The 23,569-nt window shown below is 35.8% G+C and overlaps 1 protein-coding gene across 7 annotated transcripts in view; it reads right to left on the minus strand.

Moving 5' to 3' along the window:
• The window catches only part of Polk (polymerase (DNA directed) kappa), a 63,316-nt gene that overhangs the window by 20,829 nt on the left and 18,918 nt on the right, over window positions 1-23,569 (minus strand). For all 7 annotated transcript variants that reach the window (XM_013514794.1, XM_013514789.1, XM_013514792.1 and 4 more), the window contains 4 exons: window positions 12,581-12,750; window positions 11,361-11,480; window positions 3,091-3,243; window positions 35-166 (listed from right to left, as the gene is read on the minus strand). In XM_013514794.1, coding sequence (XP_013370248.1) covers window positions 35-166; window positions 3,091-3,243; window positions 11,361-11,480; window positions 12,581-12,715 — 540 coding nt within the window. In that variant the 5' untranslated portion in view covers window positions 12,716-12,750. The remainder of the gene's footprint in view (window positions 1-34; window positions 167-3,090; window positions 3,244-11,360; window positions 11,481-12,580; window positions 12,751-23,569) is intronic.

Below are 23,569 nucleotides of genomic sequence, written 5' to 3' on the forward strand. Positions count from 1 at the left end.
GAGCAGACGGAAGTAGGAGGAGACATAGACTCACCTCTTTACTCACAGCTCTGTACTTGTCAAAGTTTGGGGGCACGATAATGAGATGTGGGCAGAGTCGCTTAGCAATAAATCCGGGCATGGCTGCGCGAACACCAAACCTCCTTGCGTGGTAATTTGAAGTAGACTGAAAAAGAATTGACCACACAGGAAAAATAAACAAACCTAAGTGGACGTACTGATCAGTGCATTCACAAGAAACACATTACTGATGTGCATTTTCAATTCAGGGCATTTGCTTTATGGACCACTGTCTTGAACCATCTTTTGACTTTATGGTATTAGATACCACGACTTGCACACACTGCCCTTCTTCCCTCTACTTATAAGGTGATTCCAGCTGAAAAGACTGTGCTGATAAAAATATTCTTATTTCTAGTAACTACACTTCATTGGGCTTAAGGCATAGAGTATATAGCAAAGTCTAGACAATAGCAAATGATGCTATATCAAAGTAAAAGTATAGTGAGTACTGGAGAATAGCTGTTAACAAAAGTAATGGTCTAGAAAACTGTAATGTAGGTTAAGTATCCTTAAGAACAAGGGATGTTTAATCTGAAGTATTTGTTTAGAATTTTCCCTATTCGGAATTTTGAAAAAATTTCCACCTAGAACAAAAAGGCAAAGGTCTAATGTCTGGCTAAACTAAGTCTCTAAAAAAAGTGAATAAAGCTTAAATAGAACTTCAAATTTTATGTTCTATTTCTTAAGATTTCAATACGGTTTTCTGACTAGGAAATAGGACTAAAAAAGTATGAGAATTAAAATGACTATTACTTGTTAAATCATATTGGTGCTGATAGTTGACAAGAGTCTACGCCAGTGTCACAGAGTATAGTACTACTTACTCTAAAATTTTATAGTAAATTGGTCGTGGTGGCACATGCCTGTAATCCCAGCACTCTGGGAGGCTGATGCAGGAGGATGCCAAGTTTGAGCCCAGCCTGGACAACTTAGTGACTTAGCGAGACCCTGTCTCACAGTTTAAAAAAAGGCTGGAGCTATAGGTCAGTGCACAGGTCTGAGTTTAATCTCCAAAATATATACTGAATTCTTCTTTGAAATTCAAAGAACTACAAAACAGAATCCATCCAATGAAGAGACTAATTCAGAATATCAAATACCTTTTAATGGTTTTCAAAAGGCATTTAAAAAATCTTGATAATACTCAAAGCTATGCTAATGCTTGGTCAGCATTCTAGAAGGGAAAATGCAGACAGTGCTAGAAAAAACAAACCAACACTTTAATATAAACAAGTTTAATGGAATTAATATCAAAGCTAGACCTACAGTAGAGTAGAAAAAATTATGTGTAGGAATTCCTCTAATTTCTGAGTTATATTAGATGACAAATCACAGCCAGAAGACTTACAGTTTTCTGTTTGCTTTTTGTTCTTTGCTGGCACTGAGACTAAACCTAGGGAGCTCACTCTCCAGTCAACCCCCTCCCCCACCTTCTGAGCCTTGCTAAGCTGCCCAGGCTGACCCCCAATCTGCAGTCCAGGCACAGTCAAGTGGAGCTGTCCCCACAGAACTCTGCTCAGATGACAGAATCATGAGAAAGGACAAGTTACCTGCTGAGAGGTTTCTTATACTGTAACAGAAACTGCTGCCAGGTCTCAGTGCCTGGTCTCAGTGTCAATTCAAACCATTTCAAAGACACATCAAATTTACCAAAAAAATTTTTATGCATAATAGACTTAATTACTCAAACATGTCACCACTTCCATTAATTTGTACCTACTTTTATGATTTACTATGATAAAAATAGCCATGCTTCAAGTCTCTTTAGAAGACAACTTTATTAGTTCAGTATACAAAAAGACTAATCTTAAAAAAACAAAAAACAAAAAGACTAATCTTAGCTTAAATATAGCAAATAATAATGTTGAATTTGGAAACACAAACCAAATTTTGGGGAGGGCAGAAATTATCAGGAAAAAATATTTTGTGGATTTCAAGAACAATGGTTTAGTTCTAGCATGACTACAGTACGTGTATACGTATACACGCACCTATATAAATGTGTACACATAGTAGAGTACTATACCTTCTTTATAGAATTAAGTATCTTTTTCCAAATATTTGTCAGTGACTCATAGGAAAGGGGGGTAAGTATCCTTTCAAGACATTGAAAGACATTGTTTTAGAACCACACTTGTTAGTTGTCTGAATATTCATGGGCGCAGAGATAAAAAACAGTCGGATTATAGTTTTATAATAAAATAATAACTCAGAAGGAGTCAGCAATAGGAAAGATTTCTCTTTTATTTCTCTAGTACTTTTTAGTACTAAAACACACCTACTCTAGTTTCTACTTTTAATTCCCAACAAATTTTCAGCCACATACAGCTGTCCTAGTCAAGTTTACCTTCTAGGGTTACAGCAACAAAAAGAGAGCAACAAAGCAGTCAAAAGAGCAAAGACTGAGTGATGGGAAAATTATTTAATTGCACTAAATGTACTACATTAATAAAATATGTCAGTCTAATATTAGGCTTGGCAAGCTTTTTCTACAAAAGTCCAGGTAGCAAATAATCTTGGGATGAGCTCATCCTGCTTTTGCAGTTACTCAATTCTGCTTGTTTAGTGCCACAGTAGTAATAAATAAATGGCTGTGTCTTTGTTCCAATAAAATTTATTTGCAAGAAGAATGGCAAGCTGGACATGGCCTCTAGGCTATAGTTTGAAAATCTCTACTTCAGAATAGCATTTTCTTTCCTTTCTTCAACTCTCTGTAACTAGGACACTCATGAAAAATTTAATTTGCAAAGGAAAGCTACAGCATCATCCTACCATTTTACCCAGTTTATAACTCTGGGCAAGTTACTAATAGTCTCTCTATATTTGTCTTCTTTTGTGCCAAATAGAATTAAAAATGAGTACCTGAAGGTATGTTGAAAGGATTCAGTAACTAAGGATATATAAGGTACCCAGAAAAATACTCAACGAACTGGTAGACCTCAACAGAGCCTCTTCCTTCCTGAACCAGCAGGCTTACTCAAATATGTTACAAAATACCCTTTTTGTTCTTGATCTTTGCCTACTTACCAACATACTCATTGATCCTACAGCAATGGGCTTATCCTTCAGTTCCGGATTGTCCCTCATTTCTACAGCAGCATAGAAAGCATCCATATCAATATGCACTATGGTATTGTTCAAATCCCGGCGGTGTTCTATTTCCATTACAAATCTGTCAACCTTAATTTTAAAAAGTTAAATTTTTTCAGGTAACATAATATTTAATCATCATTAATCATAACAGGAATTTTAATACAGTAGGTATCTGTTTGTCTATCCATGCACAGCTACTAACTTAGGCATGCATGTTTTGTTGTTCTATGGTATTTGTATTTGTTTTGTTTCTGTTTTCGTTTTTCTTCTAGTACCAGGAATCGAACTCACGACCTTGCACTTGCTAGGCAGGCGCTGTGCCACTGAGCTAAATCCCCAGCCCCTCAATGGTATTTGTGAATGCACGATTTATTGTTGTTTACTAAGGCTGGTAATTCTTTTATTTCCACAAATACACCCTGTTCTCAGATATCATTCCCTAACATCTCTTCCACCTATACTCCCAGGCATGTAATACAACTTAATTACTTATTGACAAATGAATGATTTCAACTGCTTATATCAAATGATTCTATTGCTTTTAAATTTGGGGAACTGAGTGTACCTAAAAGTTTCAACTTAAATAAAATAACTCCCATTTGACTCATAATGTTAAATTCTTAAAATAGCATCAAAGGAAATGCACACAAAAAAGATTATATGTCTCTGGCATATGGTGTTACATTGCATAGTAATGTACAGCCAAATACACTGAAGTATATATATACTTCCTCTGAAAACCTGATTTTATAATGCTAAAATTTGATAAATGGTAGTCTACAGAAATAAAAATGGAAAACTTAAAGCTATAATTTATCCTTCTTGATTTCAATAAGTATATCAAATATAACCATGACAAATCCTAGTTTTTAAAGAATTTTTAGTCAGATATGGTGGTGCATGCCTGTAATACCAACACTCTGGGAGGGTGAGGCAGGAGGATTGCAAACCTTGCTTGGACAACTTAGAAAGAACCTGTCTTACAATAAAAAACATTTTTAAAAAAAGGAGCTGGGGAAGTAGCTCAGTGTAAATGACCTGTGTTAAATTCTCAGCTAGAAAGAAAGAAAGAGGGAAAGGAAGAAAAGAAGGAAGGAAGGAAGGAAGGAAGGAAGGAAGGAAGGAAGGAAGGAAGGAAGGAAAGAAGGAAGGAAGGAAGGAAGGAAAGAAGGAAGGAAGGAAGGGGAGGGAAGAGAAATGGAAGGAGGTAGAAATGACCAAATTAGGCACGCAAGGGAAGGTGTTTCAGAGCAGATGTACTAATTTGTGACGGCTGCTTTTTGCGGCCAGCTTACACTGATGCTAAATACTTTCTCAGTTTACTCTGTTGTTGACAGCTTTGGTCTCTACAACATGTAAGGAAGTTACTGAGACCATTAAAGTAAAATCTTAAGAGAAGGAAGCTATTAAACGAGCTAGAGCAGATAAAGAGCATGGAACAGTGCTTGGCACACCGCACAGTTCAATAAATTCAGTGCGTCATCACAAGGATCAGTGGATAGCTGAGTAACAGAGCAATCAAACACCTCGGGAAGAACAGCCAAGAATAAGCAAGTGGGGCAATCTCTGGAAAGAAAGCAATCTCCACCATACAGAGATCCTGACAGCAAGTTTCCCCAAAGGTGGAGACCTGAGAGGTGCAATGTGGTTTTCCACTTATGCTGTACTCCGACCTGGCTTCCACTCTGCAGAATTCTTTTTTCATAGCCTTCCTTCCTAGTATCACTGCAACAGTAGCTGCTCCCCAGCTGCAAGTAAAAAGTGTAAATCCTCTTCTAGAAGCAACCACACTGAATTGTATTTGTCTACAGTGGCCGCAAAGAGGCTCTCCAGAGGGCGGCTCCTCTTTAGCCTATACCTGAGTGTGTGCCCTGCGGGGCTCTGCACCTCCCTCAGGCTGACCCTGTCCAGATAGCTTTTCCAGCACTGTCATGCGCCCTCCTGGGGCTGATCATGTCTCTCTTAATTGGATCCCTGTCTTCCATGCTACAGAATTTAATGTCCCCTTGTTTTCCTGCTCTTACTGCAGAACTTGCTATATTAGATACATTAGATCTTAAATTGTAGGTTCCTTTGGAAGAAATATTTACCTTTAAATCTTTCCCCACAGGGGCTGGGGATTTAGCTCAGCGGCACAGCACCTGCCAGGCAAGTGCAAGGTCGTGAGTTCGATTCCCGATACCAGAAAAAAAATAAAAAATAAAAAATAAAAAATAAATCTTTCCCCACAAGAAGAGGAGGCACTGGTAGGAGAAATAAAATTTAAGCCACTATAATGCAATATTAGAAAAATTTTGGAGAAGGTTAACTTCTTGTAGTGAGGCACTGTACCTAATAAAGCTTTTCAATCTTACTCTAATTTACTATGCTGATTTCCAACTCTTTGTTTTAGTCCTTTAATTCTGAAATACAGAATAGCATCCTGACTAGATAAATCAAACCATGGAGACAAATAAAAACAAGGGCTGACTAGAAACTAATCTACATTAATCCAGAATATATATTTGAGACATGAATTGAGTAAGCATAAGGGAGTGGCATCTTCTTATATTTTGATCTGGAATCATCTAGACAAGCAGATAGTAAATAGAAAGCAAAAATTCTCCTCAGATTCACATTTCAGTGCTACGGCAGGCTCTTTAGCAATCCATTCCCTTTCTGGTGTTTAAGGCAAGTTGTGCAGTTGCCAAAGGAAACCTCCCCACTGCATGACTCAGACGTTCCACTTTCCTTACTCTCTCATCAGTCACCTTTGTCTGAATGCTTCTCTCCCTACAACGACCAGATACGCACCACACCACCGTATTTTTAAGTTCCTTCTACCAAAGGACTCATCCACGGTATGCTTTCTTCCATTTTCCCTCCTAGAGACTTTCAGGCGCTGATCATAATCTGTAACGTGGATCTGGTTCCTCTTACTATTGCTGAGAACCGGTGGGTGTCAAGGGATTACGAGAAAGGACTTTGGTTTGGGTCCTAGCACATGACAGCAATTCCCCTCTCATTATTACTTTCCTTATGTGTAAAGTGGAACTAAACTAACCTCAAAAGATTGTGGAAAGAATTAAAAGTGATACTCATATCACACTCTTATCTAGGGATACAGTAAGAGCTTAAAGATAGGACCTCTAGTTTTAAAAGAAGTGACATTTATTATGTTACATGTATCATATAAGACACTATTTCCTATGCTAACTCAAAATAATAGAGATAAGTGTAAAAATAACCCTGAGATTCTAATTATATAAATGAGGAAACTAAAACTCAGTAAGATTAAGTAATTTGATCTGAGTCATACAGCGGGTAAACGGTCATGCTAGACTTGCAAATGAAGTTACTCCAAAGCCTAGGTTCTTTCTATTACCTTATGATGTTTCCCTAAAATAGACTTTTAAAAGTCTTTAACACTGAAATAAGCTCAAATCACAATTTGATGGTATATTATGTATTTAAATTATGGCTTCTTATTTACTTTAAAAATCTTTGACTTATTTACTTAAAAAATTTTTGATCCTACCTCTTTTGTCTCTAACTCACTATTATTCGTCTATTTGTTTTCCTGAGAAACTATTTTGTAGATAATAATATGTAAAACGATAATCATTGATAATTTCCTACCATTTTGTCTATAATTTGCTAAGTCCCCCCTATTATTATGTTATCCTTCTTTTACTCTTTAAAATAAAAAAAAAAAAAAAAATTTTTTTTTGACTTAGAATTTCCTTAAAGACTATGGTATAAATCTGAGTTAAGAAAGTCAACCATTAAAATAGTCAAAATGTATGAATTTGTTGATGTGCAGTTGCCTTTTAATACAACATGGATGTTTGTTTATTCAGTTTATGCACCACTGTTATTAGAAGCTACATTAGCGGCTATAACAATGCTTGTGCCTTGTAGGAGGTCTAATGAGGATGAGGCAGACAGTCCTTAGAGAGGGCTACACCAACATCCAGGTGCTCGTGCAAGAGGTTAGTTAGCTCAGCTTCAGCCTGGTCAGAACAGTCCACACTATCCTGCCACATGTAAGAGAAGCGAGTACTTGGAAACTATGACTCTAAAATATAAACACATTTCGCATGAAAACATCTCTGATCTCTCAGACTTTCATGACTACTTAGGACTTCCTCAATCTCCTCCCATTTATACAAGTTCTTCTAGAGGAAGTTCCACACATGAAACAATTCAACAATCAACATAAAACACATTTCCTGCCATTCCTGTTGCAAAAAATGTCAGATAGGCTTCCATGAAATATTTGACTAAAACTGGAACAAAATTTCAAGTTCTGCTATGCAATAGAAGGTGTTTGTACTCCAGATTACAGGCATATGAAAGGATAGGCTTTGAAGAGCATGCACAGCAAAAACATTGCTAGATATCACCACTCATAGGTACCTTTGTTTCTTTAAAACTTTTATTAAAGATATTTGTAGATTATAGATCAATAAAACTTAACTGAAGTGTTTAGAAAATAAACTGCTTAAGGAATAAGATCAATTTTAAAAGTTGTTTAAAGTTTTTTTAAAAACTTGGTGAAAATGATGTTTATGTGTATTTGAAAGAAACAATGCAAGAGAAAAACTAAAAAGCTTTAAAGAAGAGTTATGAAGGCGAATACTACATTATACTTTTACTTTTTAGTAATTAAAATTATATGGTACAGATATAGGAAAAGAATCAATTAAGAGAGAGTCCAGAAACAAACCAAAGTACCACCAGAATTTAGTTTAGGAAATATATAATACCAGTTAAGAAAAAACTACGCATTTTACATTAAAACAAATTTTAGATTTCTGCTCCATAAAAGACACTATCAAGAGAGTAAAGAGACAAGCTACAGATTGGGAGAAAATATTTTAAAAAGATATAACTGGGATAGTGCTATTATCCAAAATATACAAAGAATTCTTAAAACTCAACAATGAGAATACCACCTGATTAAAAAATGGGCCAGAACTGAGTGTGGTGGTACACATCCGTAATTAGAAGGCTGAAGCAGGAGGATCTTGAGCTTAAAGCCAGCGTGGGATACACTGTGAGTGTAAGGCCAGCCTGAGTTACATAATGAGACCCTGTCTCATTTTTTTAAAAAAGGAGGAGCCAAAGACTTTGACAGATAGCAAAGAAGATATACAGCTGGTAGGTAAGAATATGAAATGTTGCTGAAAGTCATATGTCTTCAGGGAAATGCAAATTTAAAGAACAAGATACCACTATCTTGTGTAACTACTAGAGTAGTCACCAGCAACATCAAATGCTAGGAAGACTCGTAATGAGGGAATTCTCTCACTGCTGATTGGAATGCAAAATAGCATAGCTACTTTGGGAAACAGTTTGGCAGTTCCTTATAAAACTTGCCGTATGATCCAATGATTATATTCCTTAGTTGAAAACCAAAGGAGCTGAAAACTTATGCCTACTCATTTACTCTTTCTGCTTTTGCTGTCTTCTGCCACCCTGAAGTGTTGCTCCTGTGCCCTGCCACCCTGCCTTGGAGCCAGCTGATTATAAACTAAAACCTCCACAATCTATGAGCTAAACAAACCTTTCCTTCCTTAATTTTGGGTGTCAGATATTTTGTTCCAGCAATGAAAAAAAAATAACTAAGACAATTACATAAATATTTGAAATTGTAGAGGAAAAAACCCCTGCAAAATTAAAAGATAAATAACATATTGGAAACATATTTATACCAAGGGTAAAAAAATCCTTAATATACAATAAGATATTATAAATCAAGAGAAATGGATATGACGTCCTCTAGAAACGTGGGCAAATGATAATGCTTTGGGCTGCTAGTTCAATCTCCCAATCTATTCTTTCTTCCTTATACAGAAACAGATTTTTAGCTGGGCACATGCCACCCAGTGAGAGAATATATACTTTACAGCTTCTATTACAGTTATGTATGGCACTTGTAACTTAAGTTACTGCCAGAAGGATGTGAGCTTAAGTAATGTGTGCCACTGCTTTTTCACTTGTTTAATGGCAAATTGCTTACGTCTGACATTTTTCTTCCACTCTTCCTTGTGGAAGAGATGGAATGTGGGTTGCAGATAATCCAGATGTATCAGCTAAAGTAAAGATAACACCCAGGGATGACAGAACAACATAATTTACAGAATCAAAGTCTCTAAATTACTATGGAAATCAATTACCCACTAGCTGGGACTACTAGGCTATGATGTGAGAAGGAAACGTTTATGGTATTTAAAGTAGATTTTTGGGTTTCTTGTGCCAGCTACAGGACCTATATTCTAGAGATTTTTTTTTTTTTTTTTTGGTTTTTCTCCGGTACCAGGAACCGAACTCACGACCTTGCGCTTGCCAGGCAGGCGCTTTTGCCGCTGAGCTAAATCCCCAGCCCCCAGGATCTATATTCTAACAAAATAAAAGAAGCACTTCCAAAGTATGGAAATAATAATAACTCAAATGTGAAGCAGTGTTTTCTCTCTTTCAGAATAACAGGAAGGTAAATTAAAATACGCAGGAGACAGTATTTTGGATACTGAACAGCAAAAGCAAAATATTGATAAAATTAATAAACTCTGGCTTTAAAAAAGTATGTGAGGAAGTTAATCCTTATATGTTGAAAATCTGAGATAGTATTAAGTGTGGTGAACTTAACTGCACTAGAGTATAGAGACAGATGAATAGGAATTATCACCAAAAAACAAAATCTGGACCCAGGGTGGGGTACGGAGATAAAATGGTGGTCCCTCCATACAGTGGATGCTGTGAAGCACTGAAAATGATGAGCCATCTTCTGCAACAACAGCAGACCACTTAGAAGTTATCTGTGCTGCAGGAAAGCATCTATCAAAAAATGACAATCAGCGTGGTAAAGAAGACAAAGTCTATCCTGTGTGAATGCTGTCACAAGAGAAGGATCTTGTAGCACATTAGCTTAATATCACCATTTTATTTTGTACTACAGTTCAGTGCTTTGTTAACACTGAATCAGATACAAACAGAGAGTAAACTTATCTGGCATGACTGTAGCTTTACTGGCAGAAATTTCACTGTCTTATGTGATCAGTTTACTTCCTGGTGCCCTGTACCTTGGTTCTTACCAAATTTTTCTACTGATGTAACTGACTAGAAGGAAATTGGAGTTATTTATGAAACTCAAATTCTGGAGAATACAAGTTTTCAGAAATCTTATGCTTATTTTTAAAATTTATGCACATTTGGCATTCTAATCTATAATGCAACTTTTTGTTTTACTCTAACATGTTTATTTTATATTAATTTCCAGTTTAATAGGTTAATATGTTACCTCAAATCTTTTTTTTTTTTTTTGGTAAAAAATTACAGAAACTATGTCACAATAGAGAGAAAGAGAGGGAGAGGGAGAGAGAGGGAGAGAGAAAGCCAAAAAATGTATACATACCTACACATCACAGAAAAAGAAAAACAGTATGATGCTTTTTCAAAAGATGATATTACCCTTGTATGGAGGGACCCTAGAGGATGCTATATATTTCAGAAAACCCACTAGAGTTCCTTGGAGAAGAAATTGAAAATGCTTGTACAACCATGTGAATGCTCAAGCACTTGCTGTACTAATGAGAGTTTGGAAGCTAATGGCCACCACTTTGAGCACTTTTTGTAACTGGAGATACCAAAGGTAACTTGTATTAATGTTATGATGGCTCAATAAACTTAGCATTAAAATATCTGTACAAGTTTTTCTTCTCCTAAAGTGTATATACCTTCTTTTGGTTTTCTCTCTATATCTATCTATCTATATATATCTATCTATATATATCTATATCTAGTACACACTTTGGGTTGCACCCTAGCTCTGCCAAATACTTCTTCTATGAAGCTGGGCAAGTTACTTAATTAAAACTCCATTTATTCAGGAGGTTGAGGCAGGGGGATCCCTCTGAGTTTGAGGTCAACCTGGGGCACATAGTGAGTTCAAGGTCATCCTCAATCACACAGCAAAACCCTGTCTCAAAACAAAAACAAAACATTCCATTTATTCTTCTATAAAACAGAGGTAATAATGTCCAGCTGTGGAATCTTTGTGTAAATGAGTAGATTAATACTAACGTATGTGCATTTGCTGATGTGTATGTTTTAAAACATAATGAACATTTACATTTCATCTTGTTGGCAGTTATGACTTGATAATGCACTTTAGCAGTCAATTACCATCCTACCGCCTTCTTCTCTAACAACTGAATTAATACCTGCAATTGTGCTTCCCTTAGCTGCTGGTTGGTAATTTGTGCTTTTTGTTGCATCATATTTTCAATGCGTTGATTGACTTGTTTTTCCTTCTTGAGCTCATTTCCATAAAATCTAGACCCCTAAGGAGAAAACAAAGCATAGGAAAAATGTCTGAAGGAACAATCATTTGTATATAACCTGGTGGCTAAGCAGATAAGATTCTGGAATTCTGGTTCAGACTGACTGAACCCAAACCTTAGCTTTACTACTTACCAGTTGGGTGATACAAAAATTCTTACACTTTCTATGTAGCAGTTTCTTTATCTATAAAATGTATTTCCTAATAGTTACCTAAATCATAGAATTGTGAAATAGCACTAAGCACAAGCTTTCTAAGTACAGATTTGTATTCAGAAAAGAACAGTCTGTTCTAGGTGGGATCCTTGGAGCGCATGCAAGGCTTTAGTAGGCTGAGTCATCAGTTATCTCCTGCACTAAAGCTTACTCCTTAACAAAGTATTTTCAAACTGGTGTATATGCCTATAATCGCAGGACTCTTGGAGGCTAAGGCAAGAATGTGGTTAAGTTCAAGCCTAGCCTGGGCAACTTAGTTACTTAGCAAGACCCCATTTCAAAATAAAAAATAAAAAAGAGCTAGGGATGTAGCTCAGTGCAAAAGCCCTGAGTTCAATTTTCAGTGCCATCAAAAAAAAAAAAGTATTTGCAAATGTTTTACATTAAATCAATGTAAAATATAGAAGATACTTTTTACATTACCTATAATTTCACTACTGAAGATTGTGTCTATGCATGCATAGTGTTGATATACATTAGGTTATTTTTAACCTTTTGTCTATTATGAAAAAAATGCTGCTATGAACATTTGTGTACACGTTTCTTTGTGGACACACTTTGTCAGTCCTCTTGGAGTATGTGCAAGTTCTCAGATTCTATCCTCAGCGCTGTAAAAATAAAGCTCCAAGGGCATTAAAAACAAAAAGAGCAAAGAAGGACATCCACATTAGTTTGTTTTTATACGCATATTATATGCACATGAAGTGGAGCATGGGACAACAAGGGCAAAACATTAGAAGAGCGATTGCTCCACACTTTTTCACAGTTTAGTAATATTATACAATAAAATTTTTAGTAAAAAGGATTTCAAAGCTTAAGATTCTCTTTTAAACAGAATGTTTAAAACTAACAAAATTACAGATATTGAAAGAAACAAGAAACATACTTTTGTGGCTTCCATTATAATCTTGTTAATTTTCTCCTTATCTAGTCCTTCCATTCCGGCTTTGTTATCATTAAGTCCCATCCTAAGCAGAAGATCCTCGTTGTAATTGTTGCTCTTCTCCTTTGTGATCTCCATGGCCTTTAGACTTGAAGTAGTCTCTTCTTTGTTACCTGAATGAGGATATAAACACAGATTTTAAAACTGTCCATTTAAAAGTTAAAATGATAGGGAGATTAGGAAATAAAATTTAAAAATGATAGTTAAGAATTAATTCCTAAACCAAATTAGCTCTTGAACCAAAACTTGGAACAAAAAGCCTTAGGAGATATCAACAGAGTGCTCCATGCAACAACAGAATACACATTCTTCTCAGAAGCACACTGGACTTTCTCTAAAGTAGACCTCAAACTACCTCATAGAACATGCTTGCATAAATGAAAAAGAACTGAAATTATCCCATGCATATAATAAAACCATAGTGCAATGACATTGGAAATTAATGGCAAAAGAAACCGCGAGAATGTCATAAACACACAGAAATTAAACAACACCCTCCTGAACAACCAATGGGTCACAGATGAAATTAAAGAAGAAATTCGACAGTTTCTACAATTAAATAATAATGCTGATACAAGATACCAGACCTTATGGAATACAATGAAAGCAGTCCTACAAGGGAAATTCATAGCAGTGAATGCCCATATCAGTAAAACAGAGCAAGCTCAAATAAACAACCTAATGTTGAACCAGAAGCTTCTAGAAAAAGAAGAGCAAGTCAAGCCCAAAGTGCATAAGAGGAAGGAAATTATAAAGATCAGAGCAGAAATTAATGCAATTGAGACTAAGAAAACAATACAAAGACTCAATGAATGAAAGAGGTGGTTCTCTAAAAGATTAAATAAAAGGCACCCTTTGGCCAACCTTATCCAAAAAAGGAAAGAAAAGACTCAAATCCATGCAAGTAGGCATGAAAAGGGTGAAATCACCACAGATCTTCCAGAAATCTAGATCATCAGTATCTACTTTGAGAACCTATGCTCTAATAAGATGGAAAATGCAGAAGAAATTGACAGATTCCTGGATACATATGAATTATCAAAGCTGAGTCAAAAAAATATAAAAATTCTAAGTAACCCAATACCAGTCAATAAAATTGAAGAAGTAATTTAAAAACTACCAACAAAGAAAAGCTCTAGTCCTGACAGATTCACTACTCAATTCTATAAGAACTTTAGAGAAGATCTAATGGTATCACTTCTCAAACTCTTTAATAAAATTGAAAGGGAAGCAATACTCCCAAAGTCATTCCTGGAAGCAAGTATTACCCTGATACCAAAAGTAGAGAAGGATCCAGCCAAAAAAGAGAATTACAGGCCAATCTCCTTGCTGAGAACAGATGTAAAAACACTCAAGAAGATACTGGCAAACAGAATGCAGCAAATCATCAAGAAAGGAGGATTCAACCCAAGGATGCAGGGATGGGTCAACATATACAAATCAATACATATAATATACCATATTAACAGAACCAAGGACAAAAAAACCACATGATCATTTCACTAGATTCAGGAAGAAAAGTTGTGGTATTTTTATACAATAGAGTATTACTCAGCTATAAAGATAAATTTGAGGCTTTTACAGGTAAATGGATGCAACTAGAGACCATACTCATAAGTGAAATAAATCAGACCTGCAAGTGTAAATACCGTATTGTCTCCCTATTATAAGAACCTGAAGGGGCTGGGGATTTAGCTCAGCGGCAAAAGCGCCTGCCTGGCAAGCGCAAGGTCGTGAGTTTGGTTCCCGGTACCGGAGAAAAACCAAAAAAAAAAGAACCTGAAAGCCTAAATAAAATCTGAAAGGTACAATCGATACTGTGAAAGGGAAAGAAACTGCTCAATATGAAAGAACAACTGGGATGTGAGAAAGGAGAAAAGAAGGGAAAAATATGTATACATATACACAAGATAGCTAAGATAATTGTACTACTAATTTCTATTGGTTTATTGAAAGGAACAGTTAATGTTTAATTGTTTGATCAATCTTGCATTGCTAGATCTGGTATTCTGAGCAACTACTTTGAAGATAACAGTAAGTAATACAACGACCACTGCTGATTTCTATCATCTAGTTTTGAAATTCTGTATCAATTTTATAGTTATTGTGTTGTTTTGTTTTTGTCTTTGCTTTTGTTATTGTTCTTTTCTCTTTGAAATTAAAAAAAAGCTTTTGAAAAAGTTTAACACCCATTCATGATTTAAAAAAATCCCTACAGAAAATTGGGATAGAAGGTTTTTCTCTCATCTGATAAAATCCATTTATGGCAAACCAACAGTGTTGCAACATCATATTAAATGGTCAAAAACTGAAGGCTTTCACTCTAAAACAAGACAAGGATGCCCACTATCACCAATCCTGTTCAATACAGTTCTGGAAACACAAGCCAGAGCAATTAGATAAGAGAAAGAAAAGAAATAAGGATAGGAAGGGAAGATGTTAAATTATTATTTGCTGATAACATAATGCTCTGCATAGAAGACCCCCAAAATTCTGTCAAAAGACTCCCATAATAACCAAATTCAGCAATATAGCATGATACAAAGTCAACCCCCAAAAATCAATAGCATTCCTATATACCAATAACAACTCACCAAGAGAGAAATTATGCCTTTCACAATATAAAAAAAAGTATTTAAGAATAAACCTAACAAAGAAAGTGAAAGACCTATACATTAAAAACTACAGTACTCTGAAAAAGGAGATTGAAGAGGATAACAGAAAATGAAGATATCCCGTTCCTAGATTAGCAGATCCAAAATAGTGAAAATGACCATATTTCCAAAATTGTTACACAGTTTTGATGCAATCCCAATCATAATACTGACAGTATACTTCACAGAACTAGAGAAAACAATTCTAAAGTTCACATGGAACCAGAAGAGATCTAGAAGAGTAAAACTAACTCTGAGCAACAAAGGCAAAGTGGTGGCATCACAATTCCCAACTTGAAGTTATACTACAAAAAAAAAAGAAGTTACACTACAAACCTACTGTGATAAAAACAGTACAGCACTGGCAAAAAACAAAAGAAACAAAACAGACCTGAGGATCAGCAGAACAGAATAGAAGATGTAGACACAATTCCAAATGCACTTAGCTACCCTCTTTGACAAAAGGCCCAAACATCTTCACTGGAAGAAAGATAGCCTCTTTAATAAATGGTGCTGGAAAACTGGCTTTCCACATGCCAAAAACTGAACCTAGACCTATTATCTCTGACCATGCACTAAAGTAACATCGAAATGAATCAAAGATCTAAATATAAAAACAGAAACATTTAATCTGCTGGAAGATAGAATAGGTAAAACTCTTTAAGATATTGGTATAGGCAAAGACTTTATGAACAAAACCCTGACAGAATTAACAACTAGGGTCACATCAAATTAAAAAGCTTTTGCACAGCAAAAGAAACCACCCACAGAATGAAGAGACAACTCACAGAATGGAAAACATAATTTTATCAGCTACACCTCGGTCAAAGGACTAACATTTAGAATATATAAAGAACATTAAAAAATAAAGACCTAATCCAAAAATGGGCATCTAAAATGAACAGACATTTCTCTGATGAAGACGTACACAAAGCAAAAAAATATATGAAACAATGCTCAACATCACTGGTCATTCGAGAAATGCCAATTAAAGTAACACTGAGATTTCATCTCTCTCCAGAAATAATGGCTATCATTAAGAAATCAACCAACAACAAATGCTGATGAGGTTGTGGAGAAAAAGGAATGCTTCTCCATTGCTGGTGGAAGTATAAACTGGTGCAATCAGTATGGAAATCAATATGGAGATCCCTCAAAAAAACTAAAAGTAAAGGATCCATTTGACCCAGCTGTTTCCCTTTTAGGTATGATACCGAAAGAGTTAAAAACATCATACCACAGTGACACATAAATACCTAGGTTTATAACAGCACAATTTATAGTAGCTAAATCTTGGAAATAGCCCAGATGCCTGTCAAAAGATAAATAGATAAAGAAAATGGGCTATTTCTATATAACATAGTGCTACTCTGCCTAAAAAGAGATAAACTTGAATCATTTTCAGCTAAATGGATGCATCTCAAGATCATAATCTTAAGTGAAATAAATCAGACACAGAGATTTAAATATTGTATTGTTTCTCTTGTGTGAGAAAACCAAAGGGTAAATAAGGAGCAAAATGGAGGACAGACACTGGGAAGTATGAAGAACATGTTCAAATGGGAAGGGGAACACAGGAGGGCGGGAGGGAAGGGAAGAGAAAAGGAAAAAAAAGATGATGGAAGGGAGAAATGGAGACAAAGATTTTGTAAATGAGGGGAAGAAGGGTTGAAGGGAAGGGAGGAGAATAGGGGAAAAAATTATTGATATATATTATATACAAGTACAAATTTCCTATGATGAATGTGATCAATATGTATGACAAACATGTACTAATAAACAAAAAATTCAGATACTATTATTCCTTATACCAAAAGATGAGAAACTTGAGTCTTAGAACATGTCTAGTAACACAAACTTGCTATAAAATGGCAATATCTGTTGAAAAGTCTGAATCTGAAACTCATGTTGATCCAACTTAACACTGTTCAGAGAATAAAAACAAAATAACACTGTCTGTACTACACGTTAGATTCAGTAGCAATTATCATCTGCTGTATATAGAGCTCTATTCTTACAGCAGTGAATAAATACAGAGAAAAGAAAAATCTATTCACTTGCAGGAAATTATTACACTGTACAACGTTACATCACTTCTAAGGTTAACAAAAACCATCTCAAAGGTCGGAGGTGGTGGGGCATGCCTTAGTCCCAGCTCCCCAGGAGGCTGACAGAGAAGGATTACACGAGCACAGGAGTTAGAGACCAGCCTGGGCAATACAGCAAGATCCCAAACCAAACAAAAGAAAAAGACTTTCAAATAATAATTTATTTTTATTTTTATTTTTTATTTTTTGGAACCAGCAATCAAACTCAGGACGTCACGCTTGCCCGGCAGGCGCTGTGCCACTCAGCTATATCCCCAACGCAATACTTCTTTAATATTTCTATGTAATTCAATACTTGACATTTTCTAATAATGCAGGCAAATGTAATTCAGTTAGACTCTCCCCATACCAACACTGCTCCAGACTGAGTCAGTAGGCTAAATGCAGACTTCTCCATTTAAGCTGCTCGCCCTTTAAATGATTAAGTGTAATGAAAGGAAAACAAACATTTAGTGAATGACTAAAATCTTTTATATTACTTTACATATTAGTATATTCATATATAATTGGCTAGCTAAACCTGAAAAGAACCAATTCTTTTGGTCAGAAGAACTGGACTATTAGAAATACTGGCACCAGGGAAAATTTGAGATAGGTATAACTTTCAATTACTTTCCAACCTGTTGATACCTATTTATCTTACAATTTATGTCCAGGTTCATAAGTGTACATTTAATTTCATTTACATGCTGATGACTTCTAGGTTTACAGTGTCAGTTCAAATGCTTGTCTGGCCTCTCAAGTTTAACATATTCCCAAAATGGATCTTCTTATCTGCTTCTATATCCTAAACCAGCTTTATTTGCTGCCTTCCTCATTTCAGGTAAGGGAAACTCTAATCCCATTCAGTTTTTCATGCAAATAATCTTAGAGTCATTCTTTTTAAAATATATCTTTACTAGTAGCTAGTAGTTTCACACAGTACTGGTTTTCAATGTAGTATTTTCATAAATGCATATATTCTTATATCACATTGATCCCGATTGACCTCCTTTGAACTCCTCCCCTCATTACTTTCCTCTCATCTAATAAGTCTCCCTTCTATTTTCACTGCATCTTTTCTAGGTTTTACGTATTAGGGAAACATGCAATACTTGTCTTTCTGAGTCTGGCTTATTTTCTTAACATGATGATCTCAGATCTTACTCATTTTCCTTCGTATAACATACTTTCATTCTTCTTTAAGGCTGTTGCATATATACCATATTTTATTTCTCTAGCTGTTGATGAGCAGCTAGACTGGCTTCATATATTGGTTATTAAGAATTGTGACACACACACACACACACACAAAGAATTGTGCAACAGAAGAAATAGTACCAAGAATAAACAAATGGGATCATATCTAATTACAAAGCTGTGCCGCAAGCGAAACAACAGAGAGAAACGAGAACCTACATAATGGGAAAAAATTTTTGCCAGCTATTCAATGGACAAAAGACTAACATCTAGAATACATAAAGAACTAAAAAAAAAAAAAAATTGAATGGATCAAATTAAAGACCCAATCAAAAAATGTGTGACAAATAGGCACTTGTCAGAAGAAGTACAAATGGCCAATAAACACTTAAGAAATTTTCAACTTTGTAGGCCATTAGAGAAATGCAAATTAACCCTGAGATTCCATCCTACTCCAAAAAGAAAGTTTATCATCAAGAAATCACACAATGACAACTTTTATTTGTAAACGGAACCCTTCTACATTGTTGGTGAAAATGTAAACTAGTACAACCACTAATGATAATCTGTATAGAGATTCTTCAGAAACTAAAATTCAGAAATTCCATTTGACCCAGCTATTCCCTTGTTAGGTATTTTCCCCAAAGAGTTAAAGACATCATGTTACAGGGATCCATGCATATCCATATTTATAGCAACACAATTCATAATAGTTAAACCTTGGAAGCAGTTTGTATATCCATCAACAAATGAATGCATAAAGAAAACATGGTATTTATACATAATGGAATCCTAGCTCTGCCATAAAGGATAAACTTGAATCATTTGTAAGAAAATGGATGCACTTTGAAATAATAATTTTAAGTGAAGTAAATCAGACACAGAAGATTAGGTACCACATGGTTTCTCTTCAATGAGAAACCCAAATTATAGATAAAGAGCAAAATAAAAGAGAGATCATAGGAAGTAGGGAGATAGAACTTTCTCAAATGGGAAGAACATCAACAGACAGGGATGGTGGGGAGTGAAAGGAGATGAGAAAAAAATTGAGATGTTTTATGTACATGTATCCATGTACCAGCTCCCCACAAGGAACATAATAGTCATATAATGCAAACATGTACTAATAAAAAATAAACTAAAAAAAAGAATTGTGTACAACAAACATGGGTACGTAAGTATTCCTATAGTATACTAACTCCTCCAGGTATATACCAAGGAGTGGTATAGCTGGGTCATATAGGAGTTCTATTTTTAGTTTTTTGAGGAAGATCCACATTAATTCCCATAGTAGCTGCCATAATTTACATTTCTACCAGCCATGTAGGAAAGTTCCTTTCTTCCTGCATCCTTGCCAGTATATATTCATTTATTTAGTGTTTGTGGTGATAGTCATTCTGACGGGGGTGAAATGGAATTGCAATATAGTTTTAATTTGCATTTCCCTAATGGTTAAAGATGATCATTTTTTTCATATATTTATTGGTCACTTGTACTTCTTTCGAGGAGTGTCTTTTTATTTGTCTATTCATTGATTAGGCTATTTGAGTTTACTTTTCAAGTTTTTTGTATACTCTATTAATCTTACCAGAAAAACAGCTGGCAAAGATTTTCTTCTGTTCCATACGCTGTCTCTTCATCTATTGGTTATTTCCCTTGCTGTGCAGAAACTTTAGTTTGATGTAGTATGATTTGTTGATTCTTGCTACTGTTTCCCACACTGATGGAGTCCAGGAAGGCTTTGCCTAAACTTACAGCTATCTTAAGTTTTCTTCTAGTAGTTCCAATTTCAGGTCTTATCTTTAAGTCTTTGATCCATTTTGGATTGATTTTTATACAGGATGAGAGTTAGGAATCTAGTTTCAATCTTCTAAAGTGGATATCCAGTTTTCAGCATCATTTGTTGCTAAAGAGTGTCCTTTCTCTAATGTATGTTTTTGGTGCCTTTGTTAAGAACCAGATAGCTGTAAGCCAGGCATGGTGGCACATGCCCGTAATCTCAGCACCTGAGAGGTTGAGGAAGGAGGATCACCCCGTGTTCTAGGCCAGCCTGGGCTACATAGTGATTTCAAGACCAGCCTAAACTGCACAATGAAACCCTGTCTCAAAAAACAAAACAAAACAAAACAAACAAAAAGAATCAGATGGTCATCGTCAAATGGGTTTGTTTGTGTTTCTTTTATTGTATTCCACTGGTTTATGTTGGTTTTTTTTCCTTCCCTAGTACTACACTGTACTTCTTACTATGGCTTTGTAATATACTTTGAAATTGGGTAGTATGATACGTCCAGCCTTGCTCTTTTGGTTATGATTGCTTTGTCTGCTTTGGGTCTTTCATGTTTCCATATGAATTTTAGAATTGTTTTTTTCTAGTTCTGTGGGGATGCTATTGGAATTTTGATGGGAATTGCATTAAATTTGTAGATTGATTTTGGTAAGATGGCCATTTTAACATTATTTCTGCCAACTCATGAACATGGGAGGTCTTTCCATATCCTGGTGTCTTATTCAGTTTCTTCAGAGTTCTATAACTTTCATTATAGAGGTCTTTCACTTCTTTGGTTAAATTGATTCCTGGCATTTATTTTTAAGCTATTCTGAATGTAATTGTTTTCCTGATTTCTTTCTCAGATAGCTCATTACCGGAATATAGAAACACTTGATTTTTAATGCTGATTTTGCATCCCACCTTGGAGTCATTCTTGACCCTCTCTTTCTCAAATACCCACATGAAAACCGTCAGGAAACCCTGTGGGCTCTTTCAAAACACATCCTGAGTTTAACCACTTCCCACTCCCTTCACTGCTTTTGCACTGGCTTGAACTACCACTATCTCTCACCTGGATAATTGCAAAAGCAACTTAAGTTTCTCTGCTTCTGTCCTTGCTGTACCATATCATAGTAACAGAGCCCAGCTGGCTCTTTTAAATTGCAAATTAGTCCGTGTCACTCCTCCCTCATCTCACTCCAGTGTGACCCCAAAGTCTTTAAAACGATCTGCATGGTCCTGAAGAGTCTGGATCTTTGTTTTTCTTCAGATTTACCTAACAGTCTCCCTTTCATGTGCCACGTCATTGCCACATTGGTCTTTGTGTTGTCTTCCACTCTGCTAGGTGTGCTGTCTTTGCGGTCTTTTTACGCTGGCTGTTCGTGTCCCCTGGAGGGTGCTTGGGTCAGATATCTGCTTGACTAAATTGCCGTAACTCCTTAAAATCTTTGCTTAAATGTCACCTTCTCAAAGAGGGTCCACTCTGCCCTCCTTAAATTGAAGCCTGATTACTTTCTGATTTTTAAGTTAAAGAAAATATTAGATCAAAACAGTAGCTGAGTTTGGATACGGAACGTCCCGCAAAGGTCTGGTGCTTGGGGTGGCGATATCAGAAGGTTGGCGAAAGCTTTTAGAGAAGTAGCCTACTGAGAAGTTATAACCACTGGGTTGGGCCCACAATTCTGGGACCCTGTTTCCTTCCCTTTCCTCTCCCTTACTTCCTGGCTTTTGATGAGACGAGCAGTTTGATTTGCCATATGTTCCTGCCACGATGTGCTACCTTTCCACAGGCACAAAGCAAAGTTGCTAACCGATCACGGACTGGAACCTCCAAACTGTGAATCAAAATAAACCTTTTCTCTTCAGAAACCTATTACCTTGGGTAAATTAGAGTAACTTGATTAATACAGTAATAAATAGCAGTATTGGAGCTGGCATGGTGGCACACGGCTGTAATCCTAGCACTCAGGAGGTTGAGATAAGGAGGATCTCAGAGGCTAGCGTGGGCTATATAGTGAGTTCAAGACCAGCCTGAATTACACGGTGAGACACTGTCTTAAAAAAAAAAGTATCAATAGTCATAAACAACATGCCAGACTTTACAGTACTTGATCATTGAATTCCTCTTGATACTACTATTTTATGGGTATTTCTGTAATCTTTTGAAATTTTCCAAAATTTCTCACTAGTCTTGGTTATCTTTGTTTTTCTCCTCAGTACTTCAGTGAAATTTTTTTTTTAAATCAAGAAATCCATAAAGTAAAAGGGAGCTCTTAGAAGAGAGGTTCACATGCTATTGCCAAGTATGATGATTTCCCCCTATTTTTATGGGAAATGAGATTTATGTTGAATAGCTCTGTGAGGGCAGCAAATAATGTAAGCACTTAGCATGGTGTCTGGCACATGAGAAGCTCTCATTCAATACTATCATTATTAAAGTTAAGACAAATTTCCAGAGCAGTGAAACACCAGTAGTCTTATTTTTCTTACTTTTGTCCCTTTAAGACAAGAGACTGTAAAAGGGAACAGGGGAAGCACCCCAAGGAAAAGTGGAAGTTCAAAGATCATATAGATTAAATTTATATTTTCAAAATAGTATCTGTACTAATTACGAGGCGGTATCACATATAAAGTCCCAAGCCTCATGAAGAGATACAACTATGACTTTATTAACTATGTTTTTTAAAAAGGAAAATGGTCAAACATTTTTATAGCCTGATATAAAATACGGTGTTTGACGTCAGCTAAAAAGCACAGGCAGTAATGTACAACTCAAAGGAAAGAACTCTGGGTCTCTGTGGTTTAGCATATTGGTTTAAAAAGCACATTTCCTCCGAAAATACTCAAATTCTTCACAGTCTCATTGTACCACTGACTCTTCAGGGTTACCACTTAAAAATGCAAGGCAAACCGTTGGTTTTGGAAGCAGTAAATATGGAAACTTAGAATTTTTCGGAAGGAATTCTAAGTTTTAGTGAGGTAGGGCTCCTCCTCTATGCAAGGCCCAAAGAACTATGTGAATGGTCTCACAAGTGTACAGCATACTGATCACAGTCACCTGAAATTAACCTACCAGAAAATAACGAAAAATACACTACAGTTAATAAGAAAGAGGATATAGGGGAGGGAGGCAGGATGAGAAGGATGAATAGGAAAAACTAAATGACAGTTCCTATTTGGCACTTGTTTCCTATTTCTAACACATTACGAATAACCCAACTCA

This window comes from Chinchilla lanigera, unplaced genomic scaffold (assembly GCF_000276665.1).
Source record: "Chinchilla lanigera isolate Chin_1 unplaced genomic scaffold, ChiLan1.0 scaffold00024, whole genome shotgun sequence".
NCBI lineage: Eukaryota > Metazoa > Chordata > Mammalia > Rodentia > Chinchillidae > Chinchilla > Chinchilla lanigera.